This window comes from Arachis ipaensis, chromosome B02 (genome assembly GCF_000816755.2).
Source record: "Arachis ipaensis cultivar K30076 chromosome B02, Araip1.1, whole genome shotgun sequence".
Lineage (NCBI taxonomy): Eukaryota > Viridiplantae > Streptophyta > Magnoliopsida > Fabales > Fabaceae > Arachis > Arachis ipaensis.
Window position 1 is genome coordinate 88145402 of NC_029786.2, and position 13225 is coordinate 88158626.

A 13225-nucleotide genomic window follows, 5' to 3' on the forward strand; every position below is an offset into this window, starting at 1 on the left:
GTTGTCTCTCTAATAATAATCATAATAATATATAAGCTAGTAATAATGATTTGATGTTGATAAATTTAGATAGTATACATGGAGTTTTAGCTTTTAAACCACTACAACAATTTTGACAGATAGCAGCGGTCGGTTTACGGTGGTTGTAGAAATTCGTCGCTGAATGAAGAATATGGGCGGTTAGGATCAACCGTTGCTAAATGTAATAAAATTGCACACATAGTTGCTGAACCAATACTTACTTTTAGCGACGGTTTTATTCCAACCGCCGCCAAATTTGCTTAGTTCCTCACTCTCATATTTGGATGTAGTCTCGTTTTTTAAAACTAAGAGAATATAAATTACTTTATTTCTCATTAGTTTCATCAATGTTGTTCTGAAATAATGTTGTCTTTTGCAAATTTAGAAATTTTTTATTGGTAAATAATTTGGGTTTGCCCGTATTTGATTTTTTGATATAGTCTAATTAGTTAATTTTGATCAATTTGTTTGAGTCACTGTTACCTAAATCGTGACACCAATTTCTGGATTTGTTTTATGTATAAAAGATTAATCACTTTAAAAAGAGATTTTATTTCACTCATGTGAACAAATTTACAAATTAGATTTTCTCATTTACTATAAGATATTATAAGGTTGCATTCAAGCATAAATGGAAAGGAAATATGTTAGAAATGTATCAGTTAATGCTAGCTTTAATCAATCATAAATTAAACTAGGGCTTTTTCGAAAATATTCTTTATTCAACCCGAATCTTGAAATTTCAAAAGTAGTCACATATGTAATACTGCAACCAAAACCATTAAACTAAGTGGACGCGACCTAATTCTTAAAATACAAGGTAAAAATTTCTCTTCAGCATCGTATTGACCTGGGTAAAAATACTCTGTCAAGAATTTATGACTTTCACGTGTTATAGGATCTGATATTTCATCTCCATACTATGGCATTTTGTTCAAATCGAAGCCCCTATTTGCAACATGTACATGATCTTGTATTTGCTGGTTATCCAAAGTTTCTTTGTCTTCTTCCGAAACCTTTTTGAGATCAGACTGCATGGAGATGTCAATTCCAACAGAGGAAATTTCATTTAAATTTTCTTCTGAATCAGTTTTTATCCCATTTAGACTGTCATTAACTACTTCGCCTGAATATTCAGATAACACTGAAAATATGAACATCATACAACAAGAAGGACATTCGTCAGAAATTAATTTAGTAAAAACATGGTATGTTAATATCGTTAGAAACTTTTAGAACAAATAAAAAATAAACAATAGTTACCATCTCCCTTATTAGTACTCTGGGCATATCTCTTATATAGAAGATCTGTAATGTGCAATTCTATATACTTTATTTCCTCCTTTGATGCAATATCCAACTCAACAACATGGTTGTTTCTGAAGCGCGTCTACATAATACCAGATATAGTTTATAGTATTTTTTTGTAAAATACACTACTTATTTACAATGAGATTTTTGTATTAGGAATCTATTCTTTTACATTCAATTCAGCAAGTATTTCAGAAGAACTCTTTTCAGATGCACATGTCACAAAAATATACCCAAACCTCTTTTCGTACATTGATCCCCATTTATGAAGTTCCTACACGTTTAAATGTTAACATAACAAATATTATTCCAATATATTTGGTTCTCGTATATAAACTTAACATATACATTATTCAATTAATCAATAACTGTATACCTAAGAAACGAACCTGCATGGTATAATTGTTTGCCGTTTTTAAGTATTCCTTGAAACAAGAGCGTCCTGATATTAGCCTCTAACCAACACCTAACATTTACTTTATGAAATCATATGTCTCTAGCAACAGCAATTGCATGTTCCAACGAAGAGAATGGCGAGGCTATAGCCATTTCTATAGTAAATGTCGAGCTTGCACAGCATGATGAAAAGTCATTCATTTCCACTTGCCTTGTTATTCCATCATTTTAAAATAACTAATATTTATTAGTCATAACAACATTAAGATTAGTTAATGATTATTAGATATGTTATCTTTAAATAAAATCGACATTAAGAACAACAGCATCAAACAATATAGATACCTCATTCTGAAATAAATGTAGATAAACAAAAAAATGGAAGGAATGGAAAAAGGCTTTAATTTATTAAAGCTGTTAATCCAGTAAAGAGTTCATTGAAATACGAAAATGTAAATCGTGATGTAACCAGCCAACTATATACAGAAACTAGTTTATAACTTATTAAAAACACAAATCTTCTTTAAAAATTACGTTGTACAATCTCATGTTTCATTTTGCAACATCATCAATATTTTCAGAAATATTGTCTGTGGGGTCTTCTGTATCATCATCCCTTGTCAACTGTAGCTCTCCAATGTCCTCTGTCATTGACATGTTTAACCCTGACTGTGGAGAGAAACCAACTTTAGCTTCTTCATTCTCTTCTCCCATGTCATACAAGTCTCGTGGCTTCACATGAACAACTACGCTCCATTCTTTATCTACTTCATTGTCCACATAGTATACAAAATGAGCCTCTGATGCCAATATGTACGGTTCATCGTCTTCTCGATCACCAGTGTGTATTGAACGAGAGAAGTTAACACTAGTAAGACTCAAATGATCTTGTTTGATTCCTCTAGTAGTAGTCGTATCTACCCAAATACACTTGAACAGCACAACTGAGAACCGACAGCTGTAATTCAATTCAATTATGTCTACAATTTTGCCATAATATGTAACACTATCAATAGCCACTTTTTGGTCACGCATGCTTGCATAACTTCGTGTATTAGACGAGACATATACTCCACTATTTCGGGTTTTCATTCCTTCATCCTTTGCCATAGTTCTAAACTTATACCCATTGACATTGTACACCCCATAACGTCTTGCTTGCAGTCTGGGTCCACATGCAAGACATTTAATCTCATTTGAATACTCAGTGCTCTCCATCGGAACCTGCTACCATATAACAACCATTCTTACATGCATCAAAATTAAAGTATTATAATATGTTTCATGCTATCATTTGACTTTGGCATAATACTTACTGTATGCTAACCTCTTGCTTGAACCACTGAACAAATTTCTTGTGCACAATGCTGTCTATTTTTTATTGCGACCTTGTTTGACCTCGTAGCATTATATTTGTTTTTTGTCTAAATGAACTATTTGAAATAGCACAACATTATTCATTAATAGTGAAAGGCTTAACAGATTTATCTTTGAGAGTTAAAATTTAACATAAGATCACTTACTCAATAAATTCAAAAATAGCCTCGCAGTTGACTAGCACGTGACGATGTGCTTGATGTTGTTCCATCTGGCTTAGCTTAAAATGAGTTGCAGCCCCTACCGCCTTTCCAATTTTCGGGAACATTGTTTCATATGCATCAAGGATCACTCCACTAGGTTGATCGTCAACTCGCACCGGCCGATTCATCCTAGTCTCAATGTCATCCAGATATCTAGAACAAAAGGTTAGAATATCCTCAGATAAGTATCCCTCTGCAATTGAGCCTTCTGCTTGAGCCCTGTTGCGCACATATTACTTCAAATGTCCCAGATACCTTTCAACGGAAACCATGTCATATGAGTAGTATAATTTATTAATGAAACCGCATGTTGTGCTAAGGTTTACATAGGAACTAACCTCTCTATTGGATACATTTACCGATAATGTATTGGGCTATCAATTTTTACTTCTATAAGATGCACGATAAGGTGTACCATGATTGTGAAGAATGATGGAAGAAAAATCATCTCCATACGACACAGGATATGAACAACATGATTTTGGAGTTCATCGAGCTGTAGAGGGTTAACAGCTTTCCCACAGAGTGCTCGAAAAAATGATAAAAGATCGGCAATTACGATACCCACATTGGCAGGCAGTGCATTCTTGACCAAAATTGGAAGCAAATGTTCCATCAGAATGTGACAATCATGACTTTTCAAACTATACAACTTACGCTGTCGCAAGTCAACACAACGCATAATATTGCTTGAATAACCATCTGGAAAGATGACATGTTGAAGAGTCTTTAGAAATATATCCTTTTGTACATTTGACATGGTAAAAACTGCAGAAGGATATTTTCCACCCTCACGCGGCCACAACTCCAGCCTTATGCCCATGTATTGTAAATCCTTTCGAGCTTTCAGATTGTCCTTTGACTTTTCATTATCATTTAATATAGTGAACACTATGTTATCGCAGACATTTTTTTCTATGTGCATAACATCTAGGTTATGACGTAGCATATTTTCTTCCCAGTATGGGAGTTCGAAGAAAACACTCTTCTTCTTCCAGTTTGATTCACCCATGTTGGCATCTTCACCATTGCATCTTTTTTGTCCTATGACGTTTGTCATCTTTCCGAATGACACGTGAACATTTGATTGTTGTCTTAGGATATCTGTTCCAGACAACATCTTTGGAGGATCCCTGTTTTCTACTTGCCCGTCAAATCTTAACTGGTCTAGTCTAAATTTATGACCCTGACTTAGAAAACGACGATGATCCATAAAACACCATTTTTGACTATATGTCAGTCGATGTGCCTTAGCATCAAAATTACAAATAGGACATGCTAAGCTGTTGTGCGTATTCCACCCTGATAAGTTTTTCAATCCTGGAAAATCGCTAATAGTCCACATCAATGCCGCAAACATCTTGAAAGTGCTTTTCTTGTTAGCGTCGTATGTTTCTATCCCATCCCATAATTACTTCAACTCATCAACTAGGGGCTGCAAGTAAATATCTATGTCATTTCCTGGCAAAGCCATAGAGAAAAGTTGTACGGGATAAGAATAACCGGTCAAACAGAATACTTTGTGCTCATGTTCCCAAAAGGATTAAATTCGTCGCTAGCTAAGGCCAGGCGAACACTACGTGGGTCCGATAAAAAAGAAGGATTCTTCTCATTAAATTTTTTCCAAGCAATAGCATTCCTAAGATGCCTAAAAAAACCGACACTATTGTGACCCTCCTTATGCCACATGTCTTTAGATGTTTTGCTGCACATGAATAACCGTTGTAGTCGCGGTATGAGCGGAAAGTACCGAAGAGTCTTTGCTGCTATTGGTTTTCCATTTCTCCTGACTTGAGTTTTTAGCTTGAGAATAGAACCCTTCCGCGTCTTTTGCTTCCATCTTCAAGTCCTACAGCGTTTGCACCTTGTCAATTCTTAATCATCACCTCGGTATAACATGCAATCGTTTGGGCATGCATCTGTTTTCTTGTATTCAACACCCAGCTTCCTAATCATCTTTTTGGCCTCATAGAATGTTGTCGGAAGTTTAGTGCGCTCAAAAGCCTCTCGCAACAAATCTAGGATCATTGACATCGCCTTGTCACTAACACCACACATGCACTTTATATGGTAAAGCTTTACTAGAAATGATAGCTTCGAGTATTTTGAACATCCGGGATATAGTTCTTGCTCTCCGTCTGCAAGTAAATCATTAAAATTCCTTGCCGCGTGACTTGGCCCGTCATATAAATGCAAAAATTCTTGTTCATCATCGTCAACATCTTCATCCATTGTGGTGTCATCGACAACGTGTGGAATAGAGAAATCAAATGCCTCGTTGACCATTTACGTCATTGGATTTACTTGGGAGAGTGGATTATCGTTTATGCTCATACACCTTGTGCCCTCGTCAAAAGGTTTCTCGCCGTGACGAATCCAGACAGTGTATCCGGGGGAAAACGGCCTCATCAACAGGTGGTCGTACGCATCTTCTCTTGTTTGCATAAGTTGGAAGCCACACTTTCGACATGGATATTTTATTATTCCATCGGACGATGCATTAGCAAATGCGAAGTCTAAAAAATTGTTCAATCCTTGATTATATTCTGTACTACCTCGTGGCTCTAAAATCCAACTTTTATCCATATCTAATATAAAGTAAAAAAATTTTACAGTTCTTAATGTAAAACATACGAACTATTGGAATTATAATTATTTTCGTAAACAATGATAATATATTAAACACAGCTAATTTTAAAAAACACAAAATAAATATTAACATTGATTTATGTATTCAACTCACATGGTCTGAATTTTTTCAACCATTTTTATTTTTATATATTACAATTTTAGACTTGAATTTCAATAGATTCTTTCAAATTAGTAATCTTATTGGCTTATTTATGTAAAGTAAATTCACATCATCATTATTATTTATTATTCTCATAGTATCTACTATGAGGTAGAATGTTAGTACGTTAATTAATACTAGTAAAATTAAATTCTTTTATCTATTTAGTTATTTGTTTGTAATTTTCATATTTGTCTATATAGTTATTTATTTATTATCACATTAGTTACAAACTTAAAAAATAATTATACTGTTGAATTTTGTTTTCATAAAAATGTTATAAGATAATCTTTATTTTATAATTTTTTGCTATTATCCTAATTTTTTAAATTTCGCCTACTGATTCGTAATATTTAGGGCAGACCACATAAGGTGTGTTTGACAACTACGTTATAGAGAACAAAAATGCGTTTAATTTTTGTGAACGCTGTTAGTTGATGTTTTGCATATATTTTTTTCTGAACGCATACCTGATTTTACATCCTAAAAGTGCTTACTTGATTCACATGAATTCGCTGGTTATTATTGGTTTTAATAATTTTCTCCATAATTTTATTATCATCATTAACAACTTTTTATTATATTTTAACCATATTTATTTTTGTTAATTTTTTGTTAATGTGAATTATTGATTTTGTTAAAAGCACAAAATTAAAAAAAAATTGTTTATGCATAACAATAGGGTCACAAGTAACATAATTTTATCGCTCAAAATAAATATAAATAAAATAATACTGCAAGTTTTAGCACAATTATAAGTTCATTTTTGTTTGATATTGTAAAATTTATAAATTAAACTCTTGTGTATAGTTTACTATTCTAATTTGTTCATAATGTGTGAAATTATTCATATTAAAAATGATAAATTAAATAAAAAATTAAGTATAGTTAATAATAAAAATATAACTTGTAAAAAATTAGAACCCAAAACACCCATAAAAATAAGATTATTGAGAGTACTAATATATTTAAAAAATATTATTATAATTTAATTTTATAATTCTTTAGTTATTAACTAATTATAATGCAATAAGTGATTTTAATTAATATTACTAAAAAAATATGCATTCTACCAACATTAATGCTAATGTATAATTACCAAACATAAAGCATATTTTGTTATAATAAATCATAAATTTGTTTATATAGTTATTCAATTTTTTAGGAGATAATTTTTTCATGTTAAGTAACCCTATCTTTGCGTCGTCACTCACAGCCCTCCCATCCTCTTTTCAAACCCTATGGTGTCGAAGCATTTCCACCTACCAGCACCTGCACAACGATCGTAACTGCCGTTAGAGCCGCCGAAACGCCGTGTTTCGATGTGGCTCATCTCTGTCATATCTCAATATTCACGTCTCTTCCCTATCTCACTGCTCTTTAGCTCTGCTTTGCTGATTTCCAACGCACACGGCCGGCTACCGAAAATTGCCGAGTGTTCATCTTTCTCCAATGCAGCTCGATGTCTATGCTGGGACATGCGTAGCCATTGTTGGACTCAAGGCATTCGCCCCCCTGTTTCGAGGTTCTAATGGGTAGCAGCAGCCAGGAATTTGATACCCCTTCAGCTACGAAGACGAGCTACAGATCTGGCATTCAACTTTCAACGTTCAAGACTTCAGGTAACCTTGTTTACAATTATTTTGTTTTGACCTTTGACCTATAATAGCTTTGGAGTTTATTAATTAACAATGTTAAAATAACATTAGATACATGCAAACAAAAGGGATTCTAAGTTTTTGTGATAGGCGATAAAGATATTAGATTCAGATAGGCCATGATTAAAAGGTACCAGAAAAGAAGTCGTATGGGATTTGAGGTACTAAGCAGAGATATAAATTGTTGGTTGAACAGACAATTTGTTTCCTACATTAATTAAAAGGTATAATTAAGATACAAATGGTCACTGATTTTTGTGTTGATTTTTCAAAGGCTTGCTTTGGTTTTATTTGTTCGTTGAGCTGTTGTTGCAAAATTGCTAATTTAGTTTTAAATTGTTGAATTATCTGAATTGGTAAAGGGCTAGTTTTGAGATCTATTCTGAAGTGACTTGTTAATTTTTAGATTTAACTCTTAACTAAATTGCAGAATGATGCGATAGATATATGTAACGCAATTATAACTAATCCGTGTTCAGTTACTCTTTTATTATATGGCTAGCAAATTAAAACTTGATATGGTTAACTTAAGATACCATAGCTAACTAATTAAGATTTTAACCTTGTAAATTTGACTGCTTTATATTTTTTTTGCTCTATTTTTTTCTTTTGTACGTCATTATTGTTCAGCAAGTTACTTAAGAATTTTTTTCTTGTTAATCAATAGGCATATACACTACTTACAATATTCAGCTTCTTGTAATTATCGTATTTACAAGTACATAATAATTTATCCTTTTTTGGTTTTAGAATCATGGACTAACCACAATGTCAATGATAAAACAAAAGGTTAAGTAAATACTATGTGTAATTTCTTGAGGATGATGACTTATCGTGTTCGGAAAAAATGAATGAGCAGAGGCTGTAGATTGATCGAGCTTTTTATGTTGTATACCCAACTAAGTGTACTTTCAATCCTTCAAAAAAAAGATGTAGAGTTATGATACCATTCAAATGGGGGAACAATTTAACCAATTTTGATTCATACACGAATTAAAGTTTTTGGCTTACCCAAAGTAATAATCACCCATCCCAGAGAACAAATCTATTGAAAGTTAAAATTTACCTTAAGTCCAAAATGCGTATGACATCAATTTTAGTGCCATTGATTAGTTAATTCTAACTCTCTTAATGTTGATTTCTATATTTTTTTTTGGCAAATTCACTTGGGTGTATGTAATTCTTAACCAAGAAACAAACATCATTTGGGATCATTTATGTATATAATAAAAGTAAATAAATCATCCTGCCAACATGTAATTGTCATATGATTAAAAGAGGTAAAATACAAACTAGATTTATAAGCTTTTATATGTATAAATTCGAAAATTAAAATAAATCTTAGGCATATTAATCATTTAAATACTATAATTCAATGCACAGAAAGTTTTTCCGCTTGGTATAACAAAAAGAGGTGGATAGGGGAGAGCATAAATTTTTCAATACATTAATTCTTGAGTTATAAATGATAGGTATGGTAAAAAACTAACATGACACCTTTGACATTGTAAGTTGAGAATTTTGATAACTAGTAGCAACAAATCTTTATATAGGCTTAAAAAATCCAGATTTTTATAACGGTTTAGATTTGGTTGACAAGATATTTTAAAAAAATATAGATGATATTTTAACCACATGTTAATATCATGATTAAAGAATATAGGAAAATTAGTTTGTGCACAGCTAAAAAAATGGTTTGGTGGCAACAGTGACTACGTACCTTTTAAGTAGTTTTTTATCTGTTATGGATTGTTAGGAAAAGTAGCAATGTTATCGTTTACAAAACTTAATTTAAAATTTAAAACCAAATGATCAGAAATGGTTTGTTATGAATTTTTCATAATATGAAACATATTTTTTTTTAAATTGAAATTAACAAGATTTGGTTCAATATAAAATAACATTGATCTGACTTCTAAGCCAAATAGAGCTTAACACAATACTAGTAAGTATTTTCTGAATAATCATTATGTTGACCATAACAAATTTAGACTACCAATGTTCAGTATAAATCCTCAACAAGGACCAGTGAGGACAGAATGACTCAATCACGCGTTGCATCGTTTCACAAGGACTTAACATAATTAAATGGAGGAAAAAATATAAAATCCTCCTAAGTTATGGTTTTTAATTCTTTTCTCTTTTACTAAGTAAGTTAAACCGTTATAGTAGCATTTGATTAATTTTAGGTATAATCAATTTAATTAGAAAGATTAAAACTATTGTTTACCGATGTGAACAAATTATTATAATTAGATAACCCTATGTACAATAAGATCTTATATATTAGCAGTCAATCATAAATGTACAGAAAAAGATAATGATGTATCTGAATTCGAAAAATTACAAATAAATTCAATCTAAAAAGTCTTTGTCTTCTTCCAGAATTTTATTGGGATCAGAATGCATGCAAAGTTAATTCTTTGGTTGGTGAACTCAACTAAGTCGTTTTCCGGGTTCACAAGCTTTTCTTCTAATCCCCTTCGTCGTGGTACACCCCTGCTCAGGAATATTTCGGATCCTCGTTGTTGTTTTAGAACCTGTTTCTCTTGTTCCAATCGGCTAAGATGTTCGTGGACAAGTCCCATGATCTCTGTGGGATTTTTTGTCCTCGATGCTTCAGGTCGGGACACTTGTGAGATTATTTTGCGTTTTTCCGAATTCAAAGGATGCGCATCTCAGAGCACATGTTTTTTCCTATTAGCTCGAGGACGTATGACTGCTGCATACTCGTTGATATGTTGGTCATCTTCTAGGGCTTCAGAGTCTGAAAATATGTACAAATCTTTAGGGATGTCGTCTACCATGGTGTGATGTTGACTTCCGGAGGTCCGGCAAAGGTGTGTTTATTTTAAATGTAGTGTGCAGGACTGAAAAATTCAGTTACACAAATATTAAGTTATTAAGGATGAAAATTATTACTAAAGTACTAATTGTAAGTACATATGGAAAATTATAAATTTCTTGATAGAGAAAATTTTAACGTGTAAAAATTAATGAACGAGGTAAAAAATTCAGTTAAAAACTTTTACTTATATACTAAATAAAATCAAAATGGCTTATAAAAAAATAGACATAAACGTATTCACCACACGTGTTTTGTTTTTAGTAATTACTTAGAATAAAAAAATTTGTGAATTCAATGTTTCGAGAAATCCTGAACAAGATATGCAAAGCGAATTTAAATGGGTCATGAAAACTATTGTACATAAATGGCGAATAACTATTTTTTTTATATAAAGGTAATTTGCATAAGGTTGGAGTAAAGATCGTTGGGTGCAGATGAAGGAATGAATAGAGTTGAGTACTAAAACAGAGACCTGAGTGAATATGACAATAAATTAATATATAAATAAATAAAAATGAGTAGAAAATAGTTCTAGAGAATGATATTTGAGAAAAAGAATTCAAAATCAGATACCGTCTGTGTTCGGAGGAGAGAATAGAAATATTTATATTACCTCTTATCAACGGAAAATTATAACTTTTTAAGTTAAATTTGAAATTCAAGTGAAATAAAATATTTATTTCTACCAAATTATCATATCCTAATTCCTGTTTAAGAAGGAGGTTCAAATTTATTAGGTAACTAGAAAAAAATTTTATATTTTAAATTAATTTATTCAGAAGATTAAAAAATTTAAATAATAAACATAACAAAATTACAACTCAATTCCTATTAATACAAATTTAATTGTATTTGCAAAATAGTTCACTATTTAAAATGCATTTACATAGTGATGCTTATGGATCAATTTAAATTTTAAACTACTATAATGGTAAAACATTTAGTCTATTTTATCGGAACAAATCAGTTCTGATACTACGGTATGATTTTGAACTAATCCCAAATTGTGTGCTTTGAGTTTCACTAACATAAATTACCCCTAGTTGCCACTAGTTTACCCAAAACTCTAGCCTAAGTCAAACCCCATTCACTGCACATTCACACGGCGTCTGTTGGGGTTGCATCCCTACAACCCTCGCCGTGCCCTTCCACCACAATTCCCGCTATCTGCTTCGCTGAACCCTTTTCCTGATTGTTCATCGTCGGCTTCAAGTTGGTTTCGCATTTCAAAGGTGACTTTTTGTGTATTTTTAATTGAATTTTATATGTGGTTTTGCTCTATGTATATGTTTCTGATTAATTTACCGGTGAACATGAATTTTTCCTCTGCTCCGTAAGTATAAACTTTGAGTTGGGGTGCATTGGTACAAGTTTTGCTGCTGCTCTATCGTGGCGCTATTCTTCTGGAGGATGTGACCTTGTTTCCCGTTTAAGTTATTTTCGGCGGCTCTGTTCCTTCTTGACATCGCTGTTCGGTTGCATTTGTGGTGAGAATTGAATGCTCTTTTTTCATTCGATTTTGTTTATTGTTGCACTATCTCTTGATGTATTTCTAACCGTGCATATCCTGTTGACATCTTCATCTGCTCTGCTACTCGGATACTATTTTGGATGCTTGGTGCATGCGTGACAAGTTAGGCTGATCTAGGTGTGGGTTCAACTTGTTGTAGGAAAAGCTGCTGGTGGATTCTGGATAGCTATTAGGTTTTGGACCATGTCCGACCAAAATTATTCGTAACACAACCCAACAATCAAACTCTGGAGTACAAATAGAGGAGTATCAGAGGGAGATTACAAAATTGAAGGCAGCAGCAGCAGAACAAAAGGCAGAGATTACATAATTAAAGACAGCAGCAGCAAAACATAAGGCAGAGGCAGCAGAAAAAATGGAAAAGAGATAGACCATGGTGAATCTGGTAAAATACATAATCCAATAGCAAGGAGATACTTTGCCACCTAAAATTGATGCACAGCTGATGTCTTTGGGGAATGGAACACAATAGGGATCTTTTAACAATTAAATTTTTTCTTCTTTCCGTTATGAACAGTATACTTTGAGATCAAATTATTAACTATTTTATTTTGTTATCTATATATATGGATCATTTGGGATATCTTAGTATTGTGTTTTATGTCAAGTATGTTTTTTTAATTGTAATTGCAAACATAATCAGTTAAATTAATACGAAATATTTTTAAATTAAAATATTTCATATGAACAAAAATTCAAATAAAGTATTTGTTTGAAAAAAAGCCTTTAGCGGCGGTTATTGTTGAATGCTGCAAAATCCAATTTTTTAAACAAAATTAAATAGCAGCGGTTAACGAACCGTCGGGAAAAGTTTCTCAACCTAGCTCTGGAAAGCAGCAGCGGTTCTCAACCGCAGCAAAACGTATTCACCGGTAAAACGAGGTTTGGCAGCAGTTATTCCGGCGGTAAAAAAAAAACTGCCACTAAAGGTTTGCCGGCGCCTTTAGTTTTAGCGGTCACTTACCTGTTGCTGTATGTTTAGCGGCGGTCAAAAAAGCGCCACTATCTGCCGCTCCTGTTGTAGTGAACCTTATATTATTACTGTGAAACTAAGATATATTGAAGAATAGGTAATAACAATATATAGTA

General features: G+C 32.6%; 2 protein-coding genes across 2 annotated transcripts; both read right to left on the bottom strand.

Annotated features, from left to right (window-relative positions):
• On the bottom strand, positions 942 to 1727 carry LOC107627560 (uric acid degradation bifunctional protein TTL-like). Its single transcript, XM_016330397.1, has 4 exons — positions 1722 to 1727; positions 1505 to 1606; positions 1285 to 1411; positions 942 to 1165 (listed from the first exon to the last, which is right to left on the bottom strand). The coding sequence occupies exons 1-4, from the start codon at positions 1725 to 1727 to the stop codon at positions 942 to 944; spliced, it is 459 nt and encodes a 152-aa protein (XP_016185883.1).
• On the bottom strand, positions 2281 to 4668 carry LOC107627561. Its single transcript, XM_016330398.1, has 3 exons — positions 3668 to 4668; positions 3350 to 3527; positions 2281 to 2952 (listed from the first exon to the last, which is right to left on the bottom strand). Exons 1-3 carry the CDS (start codon positions 4666 to 4668, stop codon positions 2281 to 2283), a joined length of 1851 nt encoding a protein of 616 aa, XP_016185884.1.